Raw genomic sequence first — 26,240 nt, 5'->3', positions numbered from 1 at the left:
AAACCATGACTTAGGACAAGCTGATGGCATAAGATGTAAGTACAATTCCTCCTGTTTCATATGCAAAAAAAAATGATTGCGCTAGCTTACGTGGTTCTGGTTCTACAGGGATTTAAAAATAGTTTTGCAACCAGAGGAGCGGCCCAGAAAACAGGTTTAGGGACTTCCTACTTTAGCCCCAAAAGCTCTGTCCATCTTTTACTACAGTCTGTGGTTATCACAGAGGGACAGTGATTTCTGAGTTATGAAGACGCAAAGGTGAGAAGTAACAATAATTAAAAGAATAGAAAGCTCACATAGACTAAAGTGTCGACAAAGGGAGAGTGAAAGAGACAGAAAGAGAGAGAGATGACAAAAGGGGAGAAGACAATAAAAAAAAAACACAGGAGGACTGCAAGAATCCTGAGAGGATCTGTCAGCTCTCGTTGGCTTTGATTTTAATGGAAGCCAGCGCTCCCCTACCTCTAACCCATTTGGCCCTAATTCCAGCACTGCTTTCCAAACTTTTTAAACTTTAATGGCCTCTTCTTAAGTGCCAGCTGCTGACAACATTGATTTGGCTTTAAGCCTTGCTGTCCTGCACGCCTTTATTTTCTCCTGCAAAATCGACAGAAACATCTATTTTCTGCCATCCTTCTCCACCTCCTGCTCATCCGATCCCCCTTCTATCCTCCCTTCATCCGCTCTTCTCTGTTCATTTGATGGTGTCAGCAGTCGAGGAACGCTTGTATGAGACTGGATGAAAAGGAATGCTTTTGGATAAAGTCTTCTTTTTAGAATGTATGTATTTTTTGTTTTTAAAGAAAAGCTTGGTTGCCATTCAGTCGTGAATCTTTACAGAACAGAGCTGAGATTTTTTTTTCTAATGTATTTGAATATTCCTGTGTGGTATCACTGCAATACCTTTAGGTGTTGCCCAAAGTGGAACACAAAGGGAAATACGGGTCATGATAAATGTTCTTTAATAAGTAGGTGGATTTACCAGGAGCCCATGTAAAAAACCCAAACAACCTTTATACCCCACCAAACTTACTACTGAAGGAAATTCAGGGATTCAATCTGATGGTTAACTTATAAAAAGTTTAAAAATTGTTGAAGATATTAGTTGCTTAAAAAAAAAACTAACTAAAAAGCAAGTCCAAGTTCTGTATTAGAACAAGACCGCAGCTCAAATTTATAAAAAGCTGAGAATATTGTTGAGTGTGCATGCGGTTCATGCAGATATGAAAGAAAACACTGTAATATGTTTATTTTCTTGATCTTTTAACCAGTATAGACAATTCTTTCGGTTTCACAGGGTCATGTTGAGGTGGATGTGGTTAACTGGGGATAACTGGAAAAGGTCATGCGAAATGCAAAACCACTGTTGGATGAAGCAGTAAAAGAATATGAAATTTATATGAAAAATGTCACTGATTGTAACATTCATAAATGCCAGAAAAAATGGTATGAACTTGAATCTGTAATCTAGGTATCAATCAGATGTTCTTCTATACGGATAACACATCTCCTCATAATGGACCGTTTTCAAATGGAGCTTCTCTAGACATTGCATCATTGGGCTTCATTGTGATAAAATGGCTCAAGGGTACAGTATGATCTTTAGAATAAACCCTGGATGCCATTTGTTAAAATTATTTTTTTTCCTGCCTTTCAAGCTGCTTATTATCCCATCTCTTTAGGGGCCAGATTTACAAGGGCAAATTAACATAAGGTCTGATGATGTGATAATGTGAGTAATCTAACATAACAGTAATCCGTCAATCATAATATATAAAGGCATAGGTTCTACAGATGTGTTTCTCTTGGGAAACAGAATGACAGCACAGACCAAGGAGAGACATCAGAAGGAGAACATTTTTATGAAAGAGAAACTACAGAAAAATACTTTGCAAGTACAAACTGCTCCACAAAAGGTACGTCTGGAACATCATCATGGGAAAGGCCAGTGTTACCCATATGGAAAAGAAATAGTAAAAACTTATAAAAAACTTGCATACGTTGTGGCCTACTTCATATAGTGAATCATATAAGGCTTATATGATTTACTCATGAAAGTGGCCACTTTCTCATTACTTTCATATATTGTTTTAGGAAGTATCCAAAACATACAAGTTTCATTTATATAATTTTTCAAGGGATCTTATATCTATTTACACTCTTGTATGCTTTTCATACAAGTTTCACACAAGACAGATACAACTTTATAAGATTTATACATGATGTGACGGAGTTACACCGTCCCGGGCCGCAAACAGCTGATCTGGGCGCATACACGCACCACCACCATTAGTTGTACAATTACCGTGGCTGCGCGTCTTTTAGTCGACCGGGAGGATAAACAAAAAGGGGTGAGAGGTATATTTTGAGTAGGGATGGGTATCGAAAACCGGTTCTTGTTGAGAACCCGTTCCCACTGTTTCAATTCCTTGAAATTGTTTGCCATTTTTGCAAACGATTCCCTTATCGATTCCAGTCGCCCCGAATGACGTCATCACGTTGCGGAGCGTCATTTACCTGGGAGGAAACACGGCGCCTAAGCGACTCAAACGCTCAAAAGTTTGGTAAATAAGGTAAATAATCAACTAACAGTGCATATTATGTTAGTGCGATCTGCCTTATTACAAAACCTGCCATTACTGTGCATTTAGGTGACCATGATGAGAGAGACAGACAGAGTCTGGCTGGCTCAGATGCTGGCAGTTCTCGCTGCAGTCTACCGGTAGCGTCTCCTTTCAGGCCATGATAGACGAATGTCACCGAGCAGTGACTAGGTTTGTGGTAAAAGGCTTGCACCCATTTGCCACAGCAGATGCCCCGATTTTCGGTAAGTGAATGCGTTTAATTGTAGGCAGGGACATTACTGGATAATTTATTTTATACTTTGTTATTGCTACAGAAGAATATTTATTTTATTATTTTACATTTACAATTTTTTTTTCCTGGGGACCCTGTGACACCCCATTGAAGAGCCGTAGGCTATGGATCTCTTAAGATCTCACTGTTGGGTTTGTAAGGCCATGTTACTCCTAAATTTCTATCTTGTTCAAAGAGAAGATATAAAACAAAGTTCTAAGCTAATCGATCTTAGTGTTCTCCTTTTTTAAAAAGAATCGATAAGAGAATCGATAAAGAATAGAATCGTTAAACAGAATTGAAAATGGAATTGGAATCGTGAAAATCTTATTAATACCCATCCCTAATTTTGAGCAGAGGGTGGCCAACATATTCTTTTTTGCTTACCTTTAATAAAGCCGGTCGCATACTCTCTGTGATCGCCAATAAGACGAGTGGTTATGCAAGCCGATGGTATGGTGTTCTGGGGTTCAAATAGCGCTTGAAAGGTCACATGAACTGCATTATTTTTGTTTGGTTTTTTTGTTATTGTGAAACACTGTAGACTGCCTGGAAGTGGCCATAAATGTCTGTATACACATATATATGTATTGTAGGAATACAGCTGGAAATAAGCTGAGGAAAAAAAGAGTGTTTTGGGAAAAGAAATGGTGAAGGGATGACTATTATGCCTAGTGGGAGGGGCAATGGGGTATAAAAGAAGGCTGTCAGGGCCTACCTGGGCATTATGTGAGATGTTACAGAGAGGGTAACATGCAGACTGGCTCAGCCGCTTGTGTTTTGTACAGATGTTTGTTTTGTGTTGAATTGAGTTAGTTTTCTATTTTCTTTGTAAATAATCTTTTTGTGCACCTGGGAGGCCGGCCGAATAAACTATCCACACTGAATGCTTCCTGACTACGCCTGCATTTGTTGGGAGAAGTTTAGGAGAGGACCCCGCGACACATATATTTTCCATGTAGGTAGAGGCACTGTAGATGAAAAAAAGTGAATGTTATTTGGAAGAAACAATACGAAGGTGGTTCATGTGAGAGCAAATAAGAGAAATTGGCTAGACAGAAAACACTGCGATACACAGTGATGGATGTTGTAGGTTACGTTTAAAAAGTTTAACATCATCATACTTAATTTATAGGCTTATATGATTTCAAAACATTAACAGAGGTACACAGTTTGGAACCAGATTTGGTGACAGTGACTTCATTAAAAAAAAAAATAGACAAACTGAGTAGATGAGACTGACATTGAGGACACAGTATGATAGAGCTATCTGGCTATGCCTGTGTGTGCTCTGGTCAAGGCTCAACAGGCCACAAATGAATCCCTGATGCACTGAATTGGCTGACTCAGGATGACAGCAGAGACTCCACAAGCTCAGGGGGGTGAATATGAACTGGATGACCAGCATTTCAGTGTCCCAAAGGCCATCAAAGGCAATCATGAAGGCAAAAAAGTAATGCAATAAATATGCCACTTTTTCATATCTTATTTGACCTCTTTTTGGGTATATTTATCATCTATCTTCATAATGTGCTCTTAATTTAATCTATTTTAAAAACAGCATATTTTTAACCTTATTTAAAATAGTGTAATCCATGAAAAATTTATTAAGATTTGAACAAATTGACTTCATTTTACTGAATGCACTACTTTGGATAACCTTTTACTTTTGTTCGTTTTGTTCTGAAGATTATGCTCAGCACATTTCACCATGTGTGCCTGGTTGTGTTTGATTTTTTCTAGTTCTGTATATTATATGATATGTGTTTTGCAATTATGAGATTGCCACCTTTTATGTTTCAGATTTTTTTTTGCCCATTTCCAGATCCTTATTAAGGTTTAATATAGCACTTAGGTTTTATCATCCCAAATGAAAAGTCACTTTTGTTTCTGTTCAAACCAGACTGGTCTTTATTTAACTGCAATCTCCCAGTTGATATTTCTGTGTTTGATCCATGTACTATACACTGTAAACCCCAACAGTCTACCTGACTTATAAAGTTTGTGGATATAACAATTAAAATTCCTCACAAAGTTGAAACAACTTAAAACTTTTCTGTTCGGTTAACGATTCAAACAGTTATAATTGTACATGGCTTAGAAGTTAAGAGTAAATACTGCTTTCTTAATTATGATTTTTGAGTAAATGTTTTTTTCCGAGCTCCGCATGTGGACGTCATGACGTCATGACGTCTTCTCTCTAACCTGAACGACGTTGACAGAAAATTCTGTTCAATATGGCTGCCCTTCTCGAGCGACTGGAGAACACATTTGGAGAAACTTGTAAGTAAAACGGAACCTTCGTTATGTTTATTTTTTCCGTAAAAAAGCAAGTATATTAATATGTTGCAGCCAATAACTTGTTTTCGAATGCGCTGTTGTGTTAAAAAGCACAGACCCAGGTGGTGAATAGTTGTTCGCGGTTGTTCGCGCTCTTTTTCAAACAGATTATGTCGTCAGTTTTACAGTTTTAACCGATTAAAACACAACGCAAGAAAGTTGGCGTTTTTACAACAGCAGCCTCATTGTTCGGCAGGTTTTTTTTTTTTTTCTTCTCATTAGCATCATTCAAAAGTGACTTAGCTAGCAGTGGCAACTTCTATCTAAAACAATTGAAATATAGCAAGGTGTTGTATATTTAGTGTGCTGATAAGGTTTTCAATATTTTTATTTTTTCTTCCAAGGCTGAAGGCCAAAGACAAAAAGACAGAAGAAAAAAAAATTCAGACTGCAATTAATTTCAGGTGGAGACAGTAAACACAGGTGAGTTGAAAGATCTATTGAAGAAACCATTCATTAAGTCCCTTAAGGTGAAGATTTCATATATTGATAATGATAAAATTAACACAAATTAAAAGTTTCACTGATAAACACACAATTTTTCCTTGCTTTGAACCCCATGTTCTATATAGATCACAGCTCTGATCTGGAGAACACTATTTTAAAATACTGTGTAGGGTTTTTGTCAAATGATTAAGAAACATACTCTCTGTCACAAGAGACAGAAAGGTTGTATCTTAAAAGAAAAGTCTCCAAAATTTAGTAGAGTCTGATGTCATGCAGTTTCATAAACATGTATTCTCCCCAAAGAATGACACCTGAAAACTTTGCGTTAAATGAACTTTTCTTTTCCCTTTTTAGGAGGCGCCTGATATCAACGTGAAACGCACTGCAGTACTTCGTGCCCTTCCTGTATACCTGCGGGAGGAGGACCCAGAATTCTTTTAGACATGTAATGTAAGTGTATTTTTGCATTACTTAAATTCTGCCAGTAAGATAAAATGCTATGGATTTTTTTAAATACAATTTAATACCCTAGCAGCTACCAAATTGTACAAACAAAATACCCTCTCTGTAGAAAACCCACACACACACAGGTCAGGAGCAGGGCACAGGCGTATCACAGCACTATGGCTATGCTGCAGGTGGCCCAAAAACCAGGCTGAAGTCAAGATTTAGTTTCTTTTTGAGATAAAGTCATGAAATAAAAAATTACTTTTTTTTTTAGAAAAATAATAAAAATACAAATTATGTAATGCAAGAAGCTAACACGTTAATGTACATTTTTCAAAAAAAGTAGAGTACCCTAACTCGTTACAAAGTAACCCACTACACTGCTGAATGTTTTGCTAGATTACAGGTCATGCTTGTCACATTCTCTCAAACCAACCTTACTCATTTAATTGGGGCGATCGTGGCTCAAGAGTTGGGAGTTCGCGTTGTAATCAGAAGGTTGCCGGTTCGAGCCCTGGCTCCGACAGTCTCGGTCGTTGTGTCCTTGGGCAAGACACTTCACCCGTTGCCTACTGGTGGTGGTCAGAGGGCCCGCTGGTGCCAGTGTCCGGCAGCCTCGCCTCTGTCAGTGCGCCCCAGGGTGGCTGTGGCTACAATGTAGCTGCCATCACCAGTGTGTGAATGGGTGTGAATGTCTGGATGACTGAATGTGTAAAGCGCTATACAAATACAGGCCATTTACCATTGATACTGTGTCTATTCCAGGCGGACGCATTGGATGAGTCGACCCTCATTGACACTCCAGTTGCCCTTCTCACAGTGGTTACCGACGGCGCTTCCCAGTCCAGTCCATTTTACTTCCTCAAGCATGGCTGTTTTGGTGAAAGGCGACTAGGTGATGCGTGATATTCCCAGATTTGCAAATGCATTTGCTTTATTGTTTGGCTTGATCTATGCTCTGCATTTAGACTACCCCAGGAAGCTGGTTCACACATTTGCCTTAGTCCAAAATATCTTCATGGGGCTTGATGACGGCAAACCCCTGAAACCCCTGCCTACATGCTGTTAAGGAATATAAGGCAATGTTTGTCAGGACACGCACTCTGTTACTGAGCACTTTGTTTGAAGCACTTTAAGCACTTTAAGTTTACTACAGGCTTTGGGTGGATTTAACTCCATCAGTTTACCTAATTTTCCTATACTTGACTGCCTTATCTGGTTATTTGGAAGCTGATCGTCTTTGTACCCATTTTAAAAAATTGTTTTTCATTTCTATTTAAAAAAAAGTGATTAGTATTTGACTTTTTGTTTTGCATTTTTGTGTATTTTGAGAAAGATGCAATTAGGACTGATGTCGTCCTTTGTGAGTTTATAAAAAGATAAATGTTCTACACAGAATTTATAATGCTCACTTTATGGTGCCGATGTCCATGTTAGTTGTTTTATAAAAACATTTGTGATGTTTTTAAATTTTCATGAAAAAAATGTTAAATAAACAAAATGTAAAGTAACTGAATTTCCGTACTTTTTTTTTTTTAGTAGTCTACACTCACAACATAAATATCTTTTAATTAATAATCAGATAATTTGAGTTTAGGTTGTAATATAATTGCATTGTGTTGCATCAAAATAATAAACTACAAGAAACACAAAAATATTGAAATTAAAGTATACAGTCTTTGAGTAAAGCTCAATTAATAAAATATAAAATATAATTTAAAATTTTTAGGTTAACAATAAATACAAATTTTGAGTACCCCATACTTAGAAGATATGAGTTTTTGTACTTAAATCTTTTGAGGTAATCAGTTTCCACAAAAGTTTTAAGTTCAGTCAACTTGTTCGGGTTTACAGTGTATCCACCCAAGCCTATGTGGATTTTGTCACTTTTATTATACTGTGGACATTATCACTCTCTTGAGTTTAGCAAGTCATATGAGGTAGAAATAAAATGGAGAATGGTACCGAGGAAAAGCCTCAAGCCAACCCTTATTTCTTTATGTTTTTCTTTCAGGGATCTATACTTTCTTCTAATTTTTTAAGTGCTCTTGAGCAATGGTTTATTAACTTTTTTGGTTTCTTTTTTTGGAAATTTCACTCATTTTCAGTCCAGTCCTTGTATCTGGCCATTTTCAAGGGAATGTTTTTTCTTTGTTAGGGCACTTAACACTGACATATGAATTGTTAAACATAAAAAGGCATCTAACTAAATGACACATGCTGATGTCCAACGCATTATAGATGACTTGGGAAAAAACTGTTTTCAAAAACACATATTTTTTCCCTTGTTGAAACTGGACAAGAGGTGGACAAAAGAGGAAGTGGCAGATTTAAAAAAAAATTCTACAGTAAGTGAACAGCATCTGAAAGTCATTAAGAAATAGAAAATCCAGCAAAGACACTGGACCTGAGAGATACACCTGGCCCATCTACTGTTTACTGAATGTAATGGTCTCAATGGAAGTGTTACTCCCTGTTTCTCCTTAAGGAAGGAAAAGGCTGAGGTAGTCTTACACAACTTACCCAAGAACTGGACTAAAAATCAGTGGGAACTGGTCTCATGGAACGATAAAATGAAGTTTATTTAGCACAATTCAACAGTAAGGTGATTCAAAGTGCTTTACAGAGACATTAAAAAACCAAAACAAATAAAAATCATGATTTAAAATGGGAAAAAAAGCAAGAAAGGAACAGTAGATGAATTCAGTAGTTGAAATGTAAATTTTGAATTTGGTGGTTTATTCAAATGCAGCTGAGAACAGGTGAGTCTTCAACCTAGATTTAAATACACTGAGTGTTTCAACTGATCTGAGGCTTTCTGGGAGTTTGTTCCAGATATATGGAGCATAAAAGCTGAATGCAGCTTCTCCGTGTCTGGTTCTGACTCTGGGAACTGATAAAAAACAGGATCCAGATGACCTGAGGGATCTGGAAGGTTCATACTGGGTCAGGAGGTCACTGATGTATTTTGGTCCTAAACCATTCAGAGCTTTATAGACAAGCATCAGAACTTTAAAGTCTATCTTCTGACGGACAGGCAGCCAGTGCAAAGACCTCAGAGGTCTTTAGTGAGCTTTAGGTCTGCCTCCATCACTACACCCAAATTTCTCGCCCTGTTGGTGGTTTTAGGTGTAAAGATTGAAGTTCTCTGGTGACCTGTAATTGTTTTTCTTTGGCTCCAAAGACTATTATTTCAGTTTTGTTTCTGCTTAGCTGGAGAAAATTGTGGCACAACCAGTCATTAATTTCCTCAATGCATTTACCAAGAGCCTGTACAGGGCCTCGGTCTCCTGGTGACATTGTGATATATATTTGTGTGTCATCTGCATAGCTGTGATAGTTTATTTTGTTGTTCTTTATAATCTGTGCCAGTGGGACCATGTAAATGTTAAACAGAAGGGGTCCCAAGATGGAACCTTGGGGAACTCCACATGTGATACTTGTCTGCTCAGATGTGAAGTTACCTATTGATACAAAGTATTTCCTGTTTTCTATGTATGTTTTGAACTAGTTTAGTACAGTTCCTGAAAGACCTGCCCAGCTCTCCAGTAGTTTGAGTAATATGTTGTGGTCAACTGTATCAAATGTTACACTGAGATCAAGTAAAGCCAAGACTGACATTTCTCTTCTGACAGGAGGTCAACACCACGTGTCTAAAGCCATATAGAAAACTTGGTGGAGGATCTGTCATGTTTTGGCTGGATTTCATCCAGTGGTTTTGGAGATCTTGTCAAACTTGATGGAATTATCATTAAGTACAGTTAGCCTTTGCTCTACTATACAATGCCAGCATCTGATTGGCCATGGCTTTATTATTAAGATTGACAATGATTTTCAAACATACTCCTGAAGAATATAAAAACACAGTGAAACACTATCATTCATGGACTTCTCCAGAGTTTGGAACTCAACATTGTTGAAGCAGTGTGGGTTCGTCCTGACCGAGAAGGGAACAAAAGACAGCCAACATAAAAAGAAACCTTGGATGTCATTCAAGAACTACTTTATGAAATCAGAAGAAATCTTGCTTAAGACATTTCAGGCTGTTTTGAAGGATAAAGGTGGTCCCTTTAAAATACCAACAAGCCTCTTCAAATTGTACAAACTTGGTTTTGCCTTCTATACTATAGTTTCATCATTTTTGCACCTATTCTTTATTTTTCTAGTAAAATGTAAAGCAAAGATGATTGGCTCCAGACTTTTGCAAGGTATGTATTTCAGACTGAAATCAATGCAGGCAAACCTAATCCATTAAATAAGTAGGTGGAAACTTTGTAAGCTTCAGTATTGACCCATGATTAATTATTCCATGTGAAGATTGACATGAAGCCACAATGTTTTTGACCAGGGTGACACCCCAAATATAATGTACTCCTTACAGAAAATAAATACAAGCTTAATAAGTTAATTCATTATGAGGGGTTCCCAAAGAAAAAAAAATCATATAAAAACCGCTACCACCATCTTTCATTTTCTGGAAAAAGGTTGATGATATTTCAAAATGAAGGAATTGTAGTTGGACCCCGGGTATTTAGCCATGGCACTGGTAATTAAAGTTGTGGAGTTGCACCGTACTTGGACGTTGATAGAGTATTTGTGCTTCCTGCTGTGGAACAGACTCACTTTCAGATACAGTGATCAGCTGAACATGTGTTCCCTTTGGCTACTCTGTAGAAATCTGCAAAAGCCTGCCACAGCCTTAGACCCTTGCTTGAACCATTAGCATTATGTGCTCCTGCACTCTAGTAGTAAAAAACTGCAGCTTCAGACGGTTCTCTTAAGGATACTGTTTGGAGTTTAGATTTTACCATGATAACACGTTTTTCCACAGTAATTATTCTTAGATTCATTCACATCTTCTACTCAAGCTGTATTCTTTTCAAGTGTGACCTTATTCATTTCTATATTTTGATAATTTAAAGCTTTTTATATAAGCCCTCTTTAGCATTTCAAAACTTATACCTTTGGTGAACAAGGTTTTTCTTTCTGTTAATCTAAAGCTGACAAGTGCTGTAATAAAGGGTGAGGAGGTTGAGAAGCAGTGCACCACAAATCCTTCATTTTCTCAAGCCTTTCATGGTATCAAGTCTTGCTAAAGGCCCACACCAAAACCCTTGTTACACTCTGCCTCATGCTAATGTTCACCATCAATAGGGAGACATCTATTTATGCTGGGATGACAGACAGAGATGGAGACAGAAACAGAGAGAGATAATGGATGAACAAAGACCACAAAGAGACCAAAGACTAAACATATGAAACAGAGGGAGTGAGAGAGAAAGGAAGAGATGACAGAAAAGAGGTAAGAATTAAAATTCCCCTCCCCTTTTCTTGTGAAGTGACAGCTACAGTGATGTATAACCCTAGCAGTGGAAAGTTAATTAGATAGGCTGGGTTACTGAGAGATGAAGGACTGAGGGGCTGCAGAGGAGAAGAGGGAGGTGGAGGAAGAGAAGAAGATGTAGAAAGAGAAGGTTACACAAAAAACAAGAGGAGAAAAGAAAGGAGAAGTAGGGCATAGGAAAGGTGAGGAATGAGACAAATGATGAGAGAAAGGAAAATAAGATGAGGTAATAATTCAATGATAGACAGAATGAGAGACTTGCTGAAAAGTAAAGTTGTAGAGGGAAAGATGAAATAAGAGGGAAAAGCCTTGTCAAAATTATTTTCTTATTCTTTGAAGCTGTAAGAATGTACAGAAACAACTACATGGTAGTCACACAAGCCACATCAGAAAAAAATCAGCAATATGCACATATTCAAAATCATCTGTCTCGCAATAAAACTTTCATGATGCTCTCTGACAATGAACTTGGTTAAAAGACAATCTTAAATATATCATCGGCACTGCAAGGCAGGCAATTGAATGTCTCCTCTCCATGCATGACACACATCCTAACAACAATCCTAACAGGATAAAAACAAATGCCACTGAACTTGCAGACTCACGCACTCTCTGTCCCTAGAAATGTTTCACTGTTCGAATGAGTACCCACTCACTGGAACCAGACAGTCCTTGGGGATTTTTAATACTTCTGAACACTCAATAAGTTCATAACCTCCTTTAGAACTCCCTGTAAGCTTGCCATGTATGTCACACAGACTGCTGTCATCTGAGTGAAAACTATATGTTCTGAAAATCTCTTTTGAGTGGAAGTTACAACCCATGGGTAAAATAATAAACACACAAAAGAAATAATAAATACAACATAAAACGCTTTTTTATTTAGTAGCTGAACATTCTGGCTTCCCTCTGGCACTCCTCAAAAAATGTATTCATATTATTTTAATTATTAGGATGTTTTTTGTTTCTTTTTCTATTTGAAGTAAAGGGAAAAATATCCTTCTTCCAGGATAGATCCTTTCCTTTCAAAAACAATTTTCTGATTGACATCCAGACTTTTTACTTGTCATCATATTACTGAGCTGAAATGCCTTTTCTGAAAACAACAACAACGAAAAAAAAAAAAAAAAAAACATTGCTTGGTGGGATTATCATTCTGAAAAAATCCTTCATCTTCATTAACCCAAATTTACAGCTAATGTTTGGACAGAATGAGAACATTTCAGCATGTACCTGTGCATTTACTGATAATGTAATGATTCCCACATGCTCTGATCCTTTATATGGCATAAAAAATCCCGATCATAAATGAGTGAGGAAAACTGCTTGTTTTCTCAGTTTTAAAAGTTTTAGTATCACCTCTGCTGCTAAAGCAGATTTGTTATTCATCACTGTTAAACATTACTTTCATCCAGTCATCCAATGACCAAAATTGCTTCACTTTAGTCCACTGATATCCTTTGATATCGTTTGTCTACCTGAATATTTTCCTTTTATAACCCTCTCATTTTGTTTGTATTTGAACCAAATCATAGATAGAACTGATTCTGTGTAGTAAATGATATAAATTTTTGATATTGGTTTCCTTCTTAGACTAGATGGATAATCCCTTCCATTGTTTCACCTGACAGCTCTGTTGTTGTGGTCATGCTTTCTTTCAGCGAGGTGCAATGTCTTGAAAGTACTTTAAATGCAGCGTATTAGATTTTTACAGTATTTATATTAGAAACAGATTAAAAGTTACAATTCTTCCCTCTATTTGTTCTGGAAAAATATCATTAATTAAAATAATAATTTTAACTTAATCTGTTTGCTTGTGTCTTGTGGAAGATTCTTGGATTGTTAGTTGAGTTACCAAGTGAAGTGGTGAACCGAGAGTACGAATACACATAGCATAAGTAAAGTGGAACAAGTGAGCTGATGGGGCAAGCTGGAGTGACTGGGCATTGTTAAAAACACTGACAGCCTCTGCTGGGTGGAACAGGCAATTAACAGAAAAGTACTAGTAAATCTGGTTCATCAAACTCATGTCTTTAAACGGAATTTCTACTGTGGTGGTGTGGGTTTAAAGTTAAAATGCTGTTAGCCTAAAAACTAAACATATGCCAGGTTTAAATAAACCAAAGGTAATTTAGTATCTATGAAGTGACAGTGTTTCCAGTTAGCTGGAGATACAAACATTTTAAATAATTTAGTCCTGGCAATAAAAATAGTATTGTGAAATAACAGACACTCTTACGATTGTGCGGTTAGATACCTACATTATATATTTCATACGTCATTAAACATGACTTCAAAATTTGCACAATAAAGCACAATACTGTGGAAAATGTCTGTGCAATTTGTCAAAGCCTGATCTGCAATTACTGTTTAGATAAATGGACTATTGTCCAGATACAAACACATTACACTGTCTGCAAAACAGGTGTTTATGTTCATTTAGTTTTATTATGCCATTTTTACTATAACGACAATACAGTGCACTAAACCTCACCATGCCCTCTACACATCATCAACAATTTCACTCCTGTATAGTCCGTATGACTACATATATTGGGGTAATCCTATAGATGTTGTCCTAGCTCTCCCATTTTGTTATTATGACTACTGTATTCTTATCATATGCTAAAGTTAGAATTTGTATCCACAGTATCATGTTATATGTAGCTTTTGTTATGTACTTTTTCCAAGTAAGGCCCGGTGGAAGAAAAAAGATAAGCAAATGAGAATAAGGCAGTAAGAATCAACAGCAGCAGAAGGAAAGAGAAGAAAGAAGAGAGAAGATTGTGATAAAACACAGGAAATGAGAAATGGAGAAGAGAACCCAACTTTTACCTGTTTGTGTCTGTTGGTGTGTGTGTGAGAAAATGTGAGTGTGTGTATTTGTAGTAGAAGTCAGTTTGTGAGTGTGACTGACAATGACAGTGAGTGCAACGAGTGGGGGTCATTCTTCTGTTAATTAGTAAGTTAATGACACACTATGCTCCAGCGGACATGCAATATGGCAGGCTGACACACACTTACATACACACACTTACAGCCACACATAAGGATAATGGCTAAGTCTGCTTCGGTGCTCACGCAATGTGGCAGGCTGCTATGCAAAGAGCTTGACAGTGAGATAACAGGCTAACAATGACACTTCACACATACAAACACACACACAGCAGCAACAACTGACAGGGAATCTCATCAAACCAGCTTTAATGAAGTCACTTTTCCCAAATAGAAAAGAGGAAGAAAGGAGTGATGAGCAGAGGAGGGGAGAAAAAGGAGGACAAGGTCGCATGGATTGATGACGGTCATTAGCCTAATAAGGTACTTTAATGAAGTGCCACAGAGTCTAAAGAACACACACACACACACACACACACACACTAACAAAAACACCCAACTGGTTTGTGTTCTCTTGTATTCACATATAAATATAGCTATTTTTGTCAGCTTCTAATAGAGCTGGGCGATATAAGGAAAATCTAATATCGTGATATCTTTTGGCTATATCACGAGACACAATATTTAGCACGATATTTTTTAAATAACCTCCAAAAAGCAATGTTATTTTCAACCACATGGTGCCTAAAATTGCACTTGTGTACTCATTCAAATCAACCGTTCAATATTTTTTTTCTACTTTAAATACAAAAAAACTGAATTAATTAAAATCTTTCATTTTAACCGCTTTTTAACCATCCATTGCCCACCAAGGTTTTTCACAAATGACTATACTGTCACAGTATGTCTCTTTCTTTAACAAACAAAAGATCATAGTAAGGAAAAAAAAGGACATTAAGCAAGAATTCACGGGGAAAAATAAAACAACCGAAATTAAAAAGGTGCTCTTTTGAGCTTATAACATATAAAAATTGTAAAATAAAAAATGTGATGACCTCAAATTACAGAAACAAAAGTCAAGACAGTGGTTATAAAAATTTTTCAGTGGATGACTTTTCAGCTGGTGGGATACATTTCTGGTACGCCTACGTTTTGCAGGAATAGTTTAACTGCACATTTTGTAAATTATCGGATTTTGTTCAACATCCTCCTTGTAAAATCCAAACGACAGTGAGTCTCATTCCCTCACTTGTCTGAAACTCCCGCTGTCACCATATTGTCCCTGTCTGGTAGTATATAAACACCCATGTTCAACGCAGTGAACATTTTACGGGTTAATAATACATTCGCAGCATTGGCATAAAAAAACTCATAAAAAAAACTCAGTAAATTACCTGCAGACAGCTTAATATAACCATGGCAACTTATACTCGATGATTACAATAAAGCCATTTTAACCACTGTACGTGGAAAAGTCCACAATACATTGAGTATATTCAATATATCGCCCACCCTAGCTTCTAACTTCCATTTCTCTTCCAAACACTCACAGATACCCAACACAGTAAAACATAACAGTATGTACACAAACAGTTTTACATGCAAACACACACATGCATAAACAAATACAATGTAAGCTCACACTCACCTCTCCTTCTGAGGACTGCAAGAGGAGGTCTTTTCTACAAGATGCCGTAAAATCTCCCACTCCAGCACTGACCTCCACACCTCTGGGGGCCTCTAGAGTTAGGGTCCGAGTTGGGGATTCCAACCTGAGAACCATTAGCACAGTCTAGTCATGCTGGAAGCACTGGAAAGAATAGACACACGCACCTGCAAGGATTTGTAGTATGAACATGAGCAGGGTGATTTTAGGTTGATGCTTCAGCTGCCATTAGATGATTTTGTTTTTGTTTTTTTAACTTTCTCAGTGACTGTTTTGTGAACACAGTTTTTTAATCCACCAGCTTTTCAATCAAAAGCAATAAAGGTTCTTGTATAACAACTGAATATTTACTCTTGAGTGAGTACGGAGCATCGTACTCTGTAGGTAAACAAGGTAAAACATTCAATAAAATACAACTTCTTGAACACAAAATTTGAACTTTCACAGTTACTCATTTAATGATTAATGTACACTGAAAATTTTGGATAGAGCCCTACTATATTCTTAAGAAATTTCATGAAATCAATGAATTTGTGATTACTTTGTAATAAGCACTAACATAACCATGTATTTAGACTTCCCTGTTTCAGGGTTATCAAGTAAGCTCTTGAAAAGCTTGTTGAGACAGCCATTTTTGCTAATCAATGAATAAAAGTACACTCCTTTTTTAGCATTGCACAGTAAAGTTTCATAGAAAATTGTATTAAACTTTTTATTTAGTCTTTTTTTTTCACATGTTTAATACATATTAAAATAAACAGAATGTAATGTTTACAGAGCGACACATCCATTTTCAGGTTTTGATAAAAAAAAAAGCAATTTAATTTTAGTGAGCAGAAACGTATTTTTCTTTCAGAGAATACAGGTGCATTGAAGGGTCAGTAGGTAAGGTTGTGTGAAGCTGAAAATAATACAAGGTGATTAAACAGTTTGGTGGAGTAAGATAAGCACAATGCTTCGCTCAAGGACATATTGGCAAATTAAATCGAATAAAGAGCAATTTTTGATGTGAAGTATAACAAGTTACACACCACATACACACCAAAGACCAAATAACAAACATGTTTCAGTATAGGGGAAGTTTTCCAGACAAGCTTTGCTCAAGGGCACTTCAAAAGATTGGTTTCCCAATCCATACGGAGAGGCTGAAAGGATAAAGTGTTCAAGCCAAAGACTAAATTAACTGAACTCATGATGTTTGTCAGATCTGTGTTCAAAAAACAGATGGACGTAAAAAAGAAATAGGAAAGAAGCCCTTGGCCAGGAGCACTTTGGTGATGATATCAAGCTTCCACTGTTAATGTCCTCACTAGACTACAGTCCCCGGGCTAAAGTCATTTACTTTTACTGTGTAGAAGCTGAAAACTGTTTATTCACACAATTGACACACGCACTGTGGTGGGGAAAAAAAATGAACAATTGAAGATTCAATCTGAAAAATTAAACATTCTCTGACAGAAAAAAAAAGCTACTTTAGTAGTGTCATGGTCTCTGTGCCTTCACTCACATTTTCTCCCTTATTCTTGCTCATGAAGGCATAACAGGTTGCCACTCTGGGGTGTGGCAGTTAATCAAGACTGGGAGGCAGTGTACACCTGGTTTCCATTATTCATCCTTTGTATATAAAGACCACCTTCTTTCATCCACCTTTACCAGGTTGTTCAACTGCTGTAGCAGTAATATCAAGCTTCACTTGTTTCATGCTTTCTTTAATTCCTTGTAACTTATCTGTTGTTTCTGTCTTTAGAAACCCCTTGGTATGTGCTCCAGATCTTCAAGGCTTCTCTGAAAAGGTTTTGTGGATCCCCCAATCTCACTGGAACTGGACACTGAACACTGACCTTCTAGCCCACTCATTAGTTGTCTGCAACAATTATTCACTGCTCAGATTAGCCTCTGTTAATAAACAATTTGATTTGCAGTTGTGGACTACATATAAAGGTCTATCCATTTTGAGTTCATTATGACAAAATGATCGAATGAGACACAGGAGAACCACAAAGGCACGGTAGTCATGTTTGAACCAGTTGGAAGAATGGACAAACACAGCTGCAATGATCTTGAATATGTACAAGGGGAGGGTGGTTTTAGATTGATGCTTCCGGTACAGGCTTTGCATCAATTAAAAAATTACCTTATTAACCAAGGATTATACTCAGTCAACAGATTATCTGCACATTGCTGGAACAAAATCACATCCCAAAACAAGTTATTGTAATCAGAGCTCTCCTCCAATCTCTAGCTTCACCAAGCACTTTTAGTTTTGTCTCAGTCCACAGCTAAAACCCCTACAAGCCTAAAAAGATTCCCCACCTCCCTTCTGTGATGTTTCTTCCCCCATGCTTGAGGCTGAGGGAGGTTATATTGGTAGTGGGTAATTGCTTCAGCAATTGCTTCCTTTTAGTCATCAACCCTGCTTGTTTTCTATAGATTCTCCCCAGGTTAGTCTTTTAAAGAGAAGGCCTTTAGAAAAAATAAATAGATACATTTATTCATGAAAGTTTATTTAGCCATTAGGACCCATGCCTATTAATGATTTGTTAGCTGAGTTTGATGACCTCTTTACTCTGGGAGAGTACTGCTCATAGACATGTCAATCTCTGGCAGCATATCTGATTATTTCAGCTATGCTACTGCAGCTTCATGTGACCACTGGATCGCAATGGTGAAATTTTGCTCTCCGAGATAATTTTAACAGTTTTAATGGACAATTTAAGGATTAGCTAGCCACTAAACAGCTCCAATGTAGTCTCTCGTGCAAGTTGGTGTTACTTTTGTCTTTCCACTTGCTTTCAGTCAGCCATATCAGCTGTCATTTGACCTTAGCCACTCTCCATCCTGACCTCTGTTCTCTGCCAGAGGTTTACTGTGGTCTAGGTGCCTCAACACACTCTCATTTTCAACACATGACCAGAGATGGGCAGTAACGCGTTACTTGTAACCGCAGTCCTGCTTTACAGGTGAAAATAGAGCAACAGGACCGCTGAGTCTTTGACTTTATTTATTTTCTGCTGTGTTTTACTTGCATCTATTTGAAAGAGTGAGCGTAAACACAAAAAATATTTTATTTTATGTGCTGGAATGTGTAGAAAATAGGTTTAAATGTTAAACTAATTTATTCAAGTCAGAGAATGTTGCATATAATTTAATTTTTGCTTGATGCATAAAGTTAAAAGATTAAAACTGATAAAACAAGTTTAAAAAAGAGACTTTTCCATTTGATTACATTTTGTATGATGGATTATGCAGAAAAAGTAGAATTGGGCTGAAAGATCTATCGCTTTATCACCTCTTCAGGTTGTAAATCGTGTTTTTAAAAAGTAACTAAGTAACTAAGTAATTAATTACTTATGAAAATAAGTAATCAGTAAAGTAACGGGATTACTTTTTTGGGGAAGTAATCAGTAATTAATTACTGATTACTTTTTTCAAGTAACTTGACCAACACTGCACATGACACATTTTCACTATGACCGTGACCCATCCTGACGACCAAATTATAGAATCTGTCACAGCCAGAGAAAGACGCTATAGAAAAATAGGTTAAGGAGTCCTTAGAAGCAGCAATCTTATGGCTATCCTCTTCACCAGTGGAAGCAAAACATGTATTGACTATAAAAGTCTAAACCAGATCACAATCAAGAATAAACACACCCTCCCCTCAAACAGTACAACCTTATAGCCTTTGCAGGGAGCCACCATCTTCACCAATTTGGGTCTCAGAAATGCTTATCATTTCTAGTATGTATTGATAAGATAAATGTAAAACTGCAGTCAGTACCCCCAGGAAACTTTGCATATGTAGTCATTTCATTTGGACTAACCATTACTCCAGCAGTTTTCCAAACCCCAGTAAATGACTTTTGAGAATCAGTGTTTATATACCTTGATGACATCCTCATCTTTTTCATACTGGGTATCAACAGTATGTGAGGAAGCTATTGTAGAGGCTCCTAGAAAAGTAAAGCTGTGTGGCAGGCAGGTGAATGACTCAAACGTAGGACTCAGAAACAAAGAGAGTGAACTAAAGGAGGCAGCTTTATTTGCTGCAATATGGTACTCGAAATAAAATATGAAAACACTAATAGAAACAAACAAAAGATAAGCTAGGAACTATGATTTTGCAACTAGGAATGTACGACTATTAAATACACACAGGATAACAACAGGATGGGAAACAGGAGGGAACACAGCTGGAACAAATAAAGACTAAAAGGACAGGGGACGAAAAACTCAACACACTGAACACAGGATGAGAGACTGACAAGAAAACCCAAAAAGTATGATACCCATGGAGACAAAGACAAAGGCAGACAGGCTTGGCACTGGGACGGGGAGAAACAAATATAGGAACATGACTGATTGGGGAGACGGAAAGAGTCTTCCCAGATGTCTCCCCAGAATACATAAACGCTGAGTCATAGACCCTAGAACCATTACCACATTTCTTCTTAGTCTCATTTTTGGGGTATATAATTCAGAGTGGGTAAATGAAAGCACATCCAGAAAAGATGAGAGCAGTGGCTAAATTCCCTCTCCCAGAAAACAGCATCAGTGAATCCTGGGTTTTGCCAGCTTCTCCATAAGTGTTATTAAAGAGTTGTAGACACGTTCTCAAAGGCAGCCCACTTTACTACTACCCAAATTGTCCTCCACTGCAGAGACAACTAATTTATCGGTTCACTACAGCATGTTTTCTTCTTCCATAGTTTCCCCAGTGACACTGTTTCTGACAGAGGTTCCCAGTTTATCTCTCAAGTGTAGAAGACATTTTTAAAGCACTACATGCTAAAGTTAGCTTGAGTATCATCCAAAAAGTAATGGGGATGATGCAAACGATCTACTCACAATCTGCAATCTACCTAAAGCTTACATTGGCCTTGAATTGAGTATGCACACAACTCTATTCTGCAACACCTTTTGAAGCATCCCCAGGCTGCCTGCCTCTTCTGTTACCAGCCCATGAGGATGACATAGCAGTGCCCTCAGTCCAACACCATTCATGATGCTTTTGCATGGTGTGGAATCAGACCAAGGTTGCAATTCTCTGGACAGCTGAGTGAAAAACGCAGTTGGCGGACCCCAGGAGTACCCTGCCCCACAACTACACTCCAAGTCAGAGTTTTGCTCTCAAACCAAAGATATATATATATATATATATATATATATACTAACAAACTTGTACCCTCACTTCCTTGAACATTTTGTTCAAGGAAGTGAGGGTACAAAAGCAATTCTATTGCTTTTTGTCTTAAGTTTCCTAAGACTATGCGACTTACCCCACTTTCTATGTGTCCAAACTAGAACCTCTCTCATCCAGCCCACTGCATTATGTTGTTGTTATGTTTAGCTGCACTCAAGTAATGAACATTTAGAATATATTTCTGTTTAAACATTTCTTCGACTCTCTTATCAGGTTTATATTCAGGATGTTTATGCTTCACCTGATGTTGTTTCTGTAACAGAAAGGTGTTCCTTTTAAAATTACTCTCTGGAGAAGTAATTTTAGGTGGACATTGCTTTTCCAAACTCATGTTTAGAGACAAAATGAAAACAATTGTCTTAATTACACTAATTTCAAATGCAGATTCACTTCATTTCAGACGTTTACTTCATTAAGTGCTAAAGTAGAGTAGATCACTAGCATCACGATAATGTTTCCTGAATTAGAAATACTTGAAGTAGGCTGATTTGCATCAGAATTAAGTAATTTCACCACAATTTACTACTCAATACTTTTTAGACTAAATTACTCCTGGTGTGTTGTTCCCATTGTGTGATGTAATGAAAAGCTACATTAGAGCAAATTGTCATTGTTTCTCAGTATTGTCTTTGTTGTTTTTACATTTAATCACTTTTATTAGCATTCAAAATGTTTGGCTTTGTAATGGAAACCTACCAAAAAAAAGTTGGTGGTTTTTCTTTTTGTAGCTGTCTCTTAAAACCTTCATAGCTGAGTAAATGTCTTCTGTCGCACCGTTAGATGTTTCTTTGAGGTCAATTTGGTATTTAGTCTGGGTTGAAAAGAATACAGACTGGCCCATCTGGAACTCTTTGAGCATTCCTGGTAGGCCACTTAATTGTTAAGCCAGTTTTCAAATGGTAAGCAATACAGTTTTAAATCTGAGAGTCAACACATTAGTTAATCTACTCTAATACTAGGCATGTTCAACTAACACATTCTAAGATGTTGGGACAATGAGGAAGGAAACAAAGGATACAAGTGACCACTCTGTAATAAGTACAGCAGTTACTGTGTATCATTATTGCATTGCATTCAGCTGTTCCTATCGTATTGCATGTGGTGAGGAGTTCGATATCTGTGTGTTTTTGCTTTTATTATTTTGAATAAATTATTATTTAAATAATAACCAGCATATGATGGTCTACTTTATGGTGTAAAACTATGGATGCGTCTGCCATTCAGAAATTTCAACCATACTGGATACTTATTAATTTTGGTGTTAAGATTTTTAGAGCAAATATACACTGAACAGAAGCCATAAATCCAAATTTTGATTTGCATTTATTTATTTTAGTTTATTAGTTAAAAATGACTCTTGCCTAGCTGAAGGTGAAGGTATTCAAGGTGAAGAGGAGTCATGAGGTGGATTAAATGTGATGGGAGGTTTGCTGTCGTGCAGTACTGAGCATCCAAGTGACATAATAAGTGTTGTAAGCAGACACTTCACACTGGGTCTGACTTATTGATCCGTGCAAAGAGTATACGCTACTTCAGTCATAGGTTGAGAAAAGGATAACCAAATGGTAGGACAGGCAGGAAACCAAATGGATCAATAGATAGATCATGATATAAGACGGTACATATGCATACGTAAAAAACAGAAGATGAAACAGACATCTAGCAAGGGAGAAAGAAATAGTTTTAGACCCAGTCAAATCTGATGATGTGAGAGTCTTTGGCTGGTTTGACAGCTGAAGCAATTATAGTGATGCTTCTGCAAGGTGAAACCAGCTGTGATGGACAAGCAGACACTTACATACTATCCTGCTACGACTCGCACCTCTTTCTGTCATTTCTAGCATCATGCCTCATTTTCGTTCACTGAAGGAACAAGTTAGCTTTACAGTTTTAGCTTCACCCCACCCCACCCTGCCCAACACACACACACACACACACACACACACACACACACACACACACACACACACACACACACTAATGTTCCATGGATGGATTATTGGGAGAATGACCAGGATGGATGGGTTTCATAATAAAATTGCCATGAACATCGATTAACAGCTGAAAAATTGAGTTTGTGATCTCATACAAGTTTCAGCTTGATTAACCTAAGAAATTCTACGTAATAAAGGATATTCTGGAGGTCAATTACTCTTTGAAAAATTATTTTCTTATTTATGAATGGGTGTTACACTTGTATATCACTAGAACTCAATTTCTGCAGGATGCTGGACCTCCATTTTTTCAAAAACTGTAAACAAATGCTGTGCAATTTTAAATTATTAATGTGTTCAATGGCCATTGGCATTCTGTGAATTTAAAGAAAGACTCTGTGACAAAATCTGTGACAAATAATGGGTGGGTATCAAATTCAATCTTTAGATAACTCACATCATTGCATGTTTCATAATTCAGGGATTAGTGATAATGGATGGATCAATTTGATGTAATAGTTATAAAACAAATTACACCCCAAGGATATGTAGCTTGATTATCAGCTATATGACTGATCGTTTACTTTACCTACATTTTTACCCACACTGCATTAAGACTGTATATACTACATGTATTTTTGCCACTGTCCTCTTTTTTGACCGAAGTAAGTCTACCTCGGAAATATTGACTGATACAATTGCCAAGTGGATTGCAACAAACAGCAGACCGATTAATATCGTTGAGAACACGTGTTTTACATAGCTTTGGTTCCTCATTTCAAGGACTTGAAGTGCCTCCCCAAGAGTGACAGAGAGAGAGTGGATACATGTTTTGAGTGATAAATTGTGATAAAAAACAAACTAAACAAACAAACAAATTTAAAAACTTTAAAAACATATCCCATCAATGTAAGCTTTACTTTGTTTAAATTGTAGCTCGTACATGTTAGCAGGTTGATACTGATTAGGGTAAGAATTTTTCAGCGAAACATCATCAAACATAAACATCAGCGTGTTAAAATGATCATTGTGAGCATGCTGCCATGCTTTACACTGTTTCACAATGAGTAAATACAGCTTCACAAAGCCCCCATATTAGTTTATATGCATTCTCTTTGTTTTTTGTCAAACCATATGGACATTCAATTGAAATACACAGAATTTACTATTTTCCTTTCTTGATTTAAAAAACCATAATGAAATACAAGATCTTTAATATGCACACACACACACATGGCATAAAACTTCTGGTCAGCGCCCTAAGGTTGTGTTTTTCATGGTGCAGATAACAGGAGTCTGCAGCTATGCTGTTATCTTTGCAATTCATTATTATTACAGAAAACTGCCTATCCTCCTTCTCAGCTTCCAATTCGTATAGTATTCCTCCCCCTTTTCTCTCTACCATATACCAGCAATCCCTTCCTGCCTTTCATAGATCTGTTTTGACCTTCAGTTGTGACAATGCCTTTTTAATGCACTGTCCATATTTGTCCAATCTGATAAGATAAGCTGGATGGAAATAAATCAACGTGATTTTTTTTTAATATTAGCATATAGAAAATAGAAAAACAACACTGCATGTGTTTATAATATTATAAACACATTTATCATAATTTTCATCTGCAATATCTAACACTAATAAAAAAAGAAGACTAGGTTTGACTTTTGATATCTGTAAGAACTTCAATAGGATATATACTGGCAACTCCTTCAATTGTTTGGCTATGAAAGCATTGTGGAGTGAATGACTGGTTGAAGTAAAAACATCATATCGGGCGAAAGACTGAAAAAAATATATAATTGCAGGACTATTAACAAATCTCCAGTTTATGTGTGTCCCAGTGAGCACAGTGTGCTAGTATTCATAATATGAAAAAACTAAAGTGGATTACCTAGGCGAACATCAGCCCTCATAATTATTTACTTTTCTGCTTTTATGACTCCGTACAAGTGTTGTACGGAGTCATATTGTTGAGCCACTGAGTTTAATTTTCTTGTATTCTGGGCACTCATAACATAAATCCATTTCTGAAACTTGCATTGTAGAAAATTTTGCAAACCACGCTTTAAGACAATTTGTATTTTTGTGCCATTGCAAACTCTGAAAGTAGATTTTTTTTTGAAAAGGCCAGTAGTGGGTTTGACACTATACAAAGCAATTTGTTTGTAAAGCATTTGTAATGCACTCATGTAATTAGCAGTCACATTTGTTAGTAAACATGCATTTTATGACAATTATAGATAAAATGAAAAAAAAAACAACCCCCTAATACATCTTTGTATACATACTTGCACAACCAATGGCTGACCTCAGACAGGAGAAAACACAAGCATGCCAAAGCAAGCTATATTGTTTTATGGGTGAAGATAATTAATTAATAGAAGAATATCTCAGTAAAGTGTAAACTATGACCAGGCCAGAAACAGCTATCAAACTGAGAGCCAAATGACAGAAAAGTATATAAAGCGCCTTGAGGCGACCTTTGTTGTGATTTGGCACTATATAAATAAAATTGAATTGAATTGAATTGAATTAAAAAGTAACATGCTACTAAAAAAGCTAGTAGCTAAAAAATTAATAAATAAATAAAAAATCAATAGAACGTCAGCAATGCTCAAACTGAGTGTATGCATTTCAGCAGGTCAGAAAATCAGTTTCTACAATTTTATTTCTTTTTTCATCATTTTTTTCCTCTAAAATGCTCCTTGGAGTAGTTTGAAATAACTTTGCAATGCTCAATTAGTGAAAAAGATTTTGAATATGTTTTTCCTGTAACGGCAGGGATTTGTGTCACGCATATATAAGATCTGATGCTATAGCGTTACTGTGCAAAAAACTGTCATTTTTAGTTTGGTGAAAATAACTTCTGTCCAACTGTGTAATTTTGTAAATTAAGAGTAAAGCAGGTCAGAGAATTTCTGACCAGATTGAGAATGTGGAGGAGCCCAGGATTAATTTCCTTTGTCCTTCCTGCTTCTTACCACTGGAAAGAAGCAACACTTAATTTATTCCAAGAATTCATACTGTCCAAGTGTAAAAAAAATGTCCAAGAAGTCTGACAAGATGGATATTATAGAACTCCATCCAATGCCTTAGATGAATCTGCATTTCAAGAGAAATTACCCAGTATGGTGTATTTCTGAAAGCAATGAGTGAAGTTGTGCAAA

The 26,240-nt window shown here is 36.8% G+C and overlaps 1 protein-coding gene and 1 long non-coding RNA gene across 2 annotated transcripts in view; one reads left to right on the top strand and one right to left on the bottom strand.

Annotated features, from left to right (window-relative positions):
• The window catches only part of LOC146630856 (zeta-sarcoglycan-like), a 183,135-nt gene that overhangs the window by 13,065 nt on the left and 143,830 nt on the right, over positions 1–26,240 (bottom strand). The window contains exon 6 of the mRNA XM_085354997.1: positions 15,918–16,041. Coding sequence (XP_085211123.1) covers positions 15,918–16,041 — 124 coding nt within the window. The remainder of the gene's footprint in view (positions 1–15,917; positions 16,042–26,240) is intronic.
• LOC146630858 (uncharacterized) lies at positions 5,096–7,143 on the top strand. Its single transcript, XR_014906240.1, has 4 exons — positions 5,096–5,139; positions 5,541–5,619; positions 5,998–6,093; positions 6,856–7,143. It is a non-coding gene; the product is annotated as an uncharacterized LOC146630858 (long non-coding RNA).

Source organism: Diplotaxodon limnothrissa, linkage group LG6 (assembly GCF_057381915.1).
Source record: "Diplotaxodon limnothrissa isolate DT_005_m linkage group LG6, D_limnothrissa_male_GT1.1, whole genome shotgun sequence".
Taxonomy (NCBI): domain Eukaryota; kingdom Metazoa; phylum Chordata; class Actinopteri; order Cichliformes; family Cichlidae; genus Diplotaxodon; species Diplotaxodon limnothrissa.
Note: the sequence above shows the minus strand (reverse complement) of the source record. Positions and strands in the feature narration are given on the sequence as shown.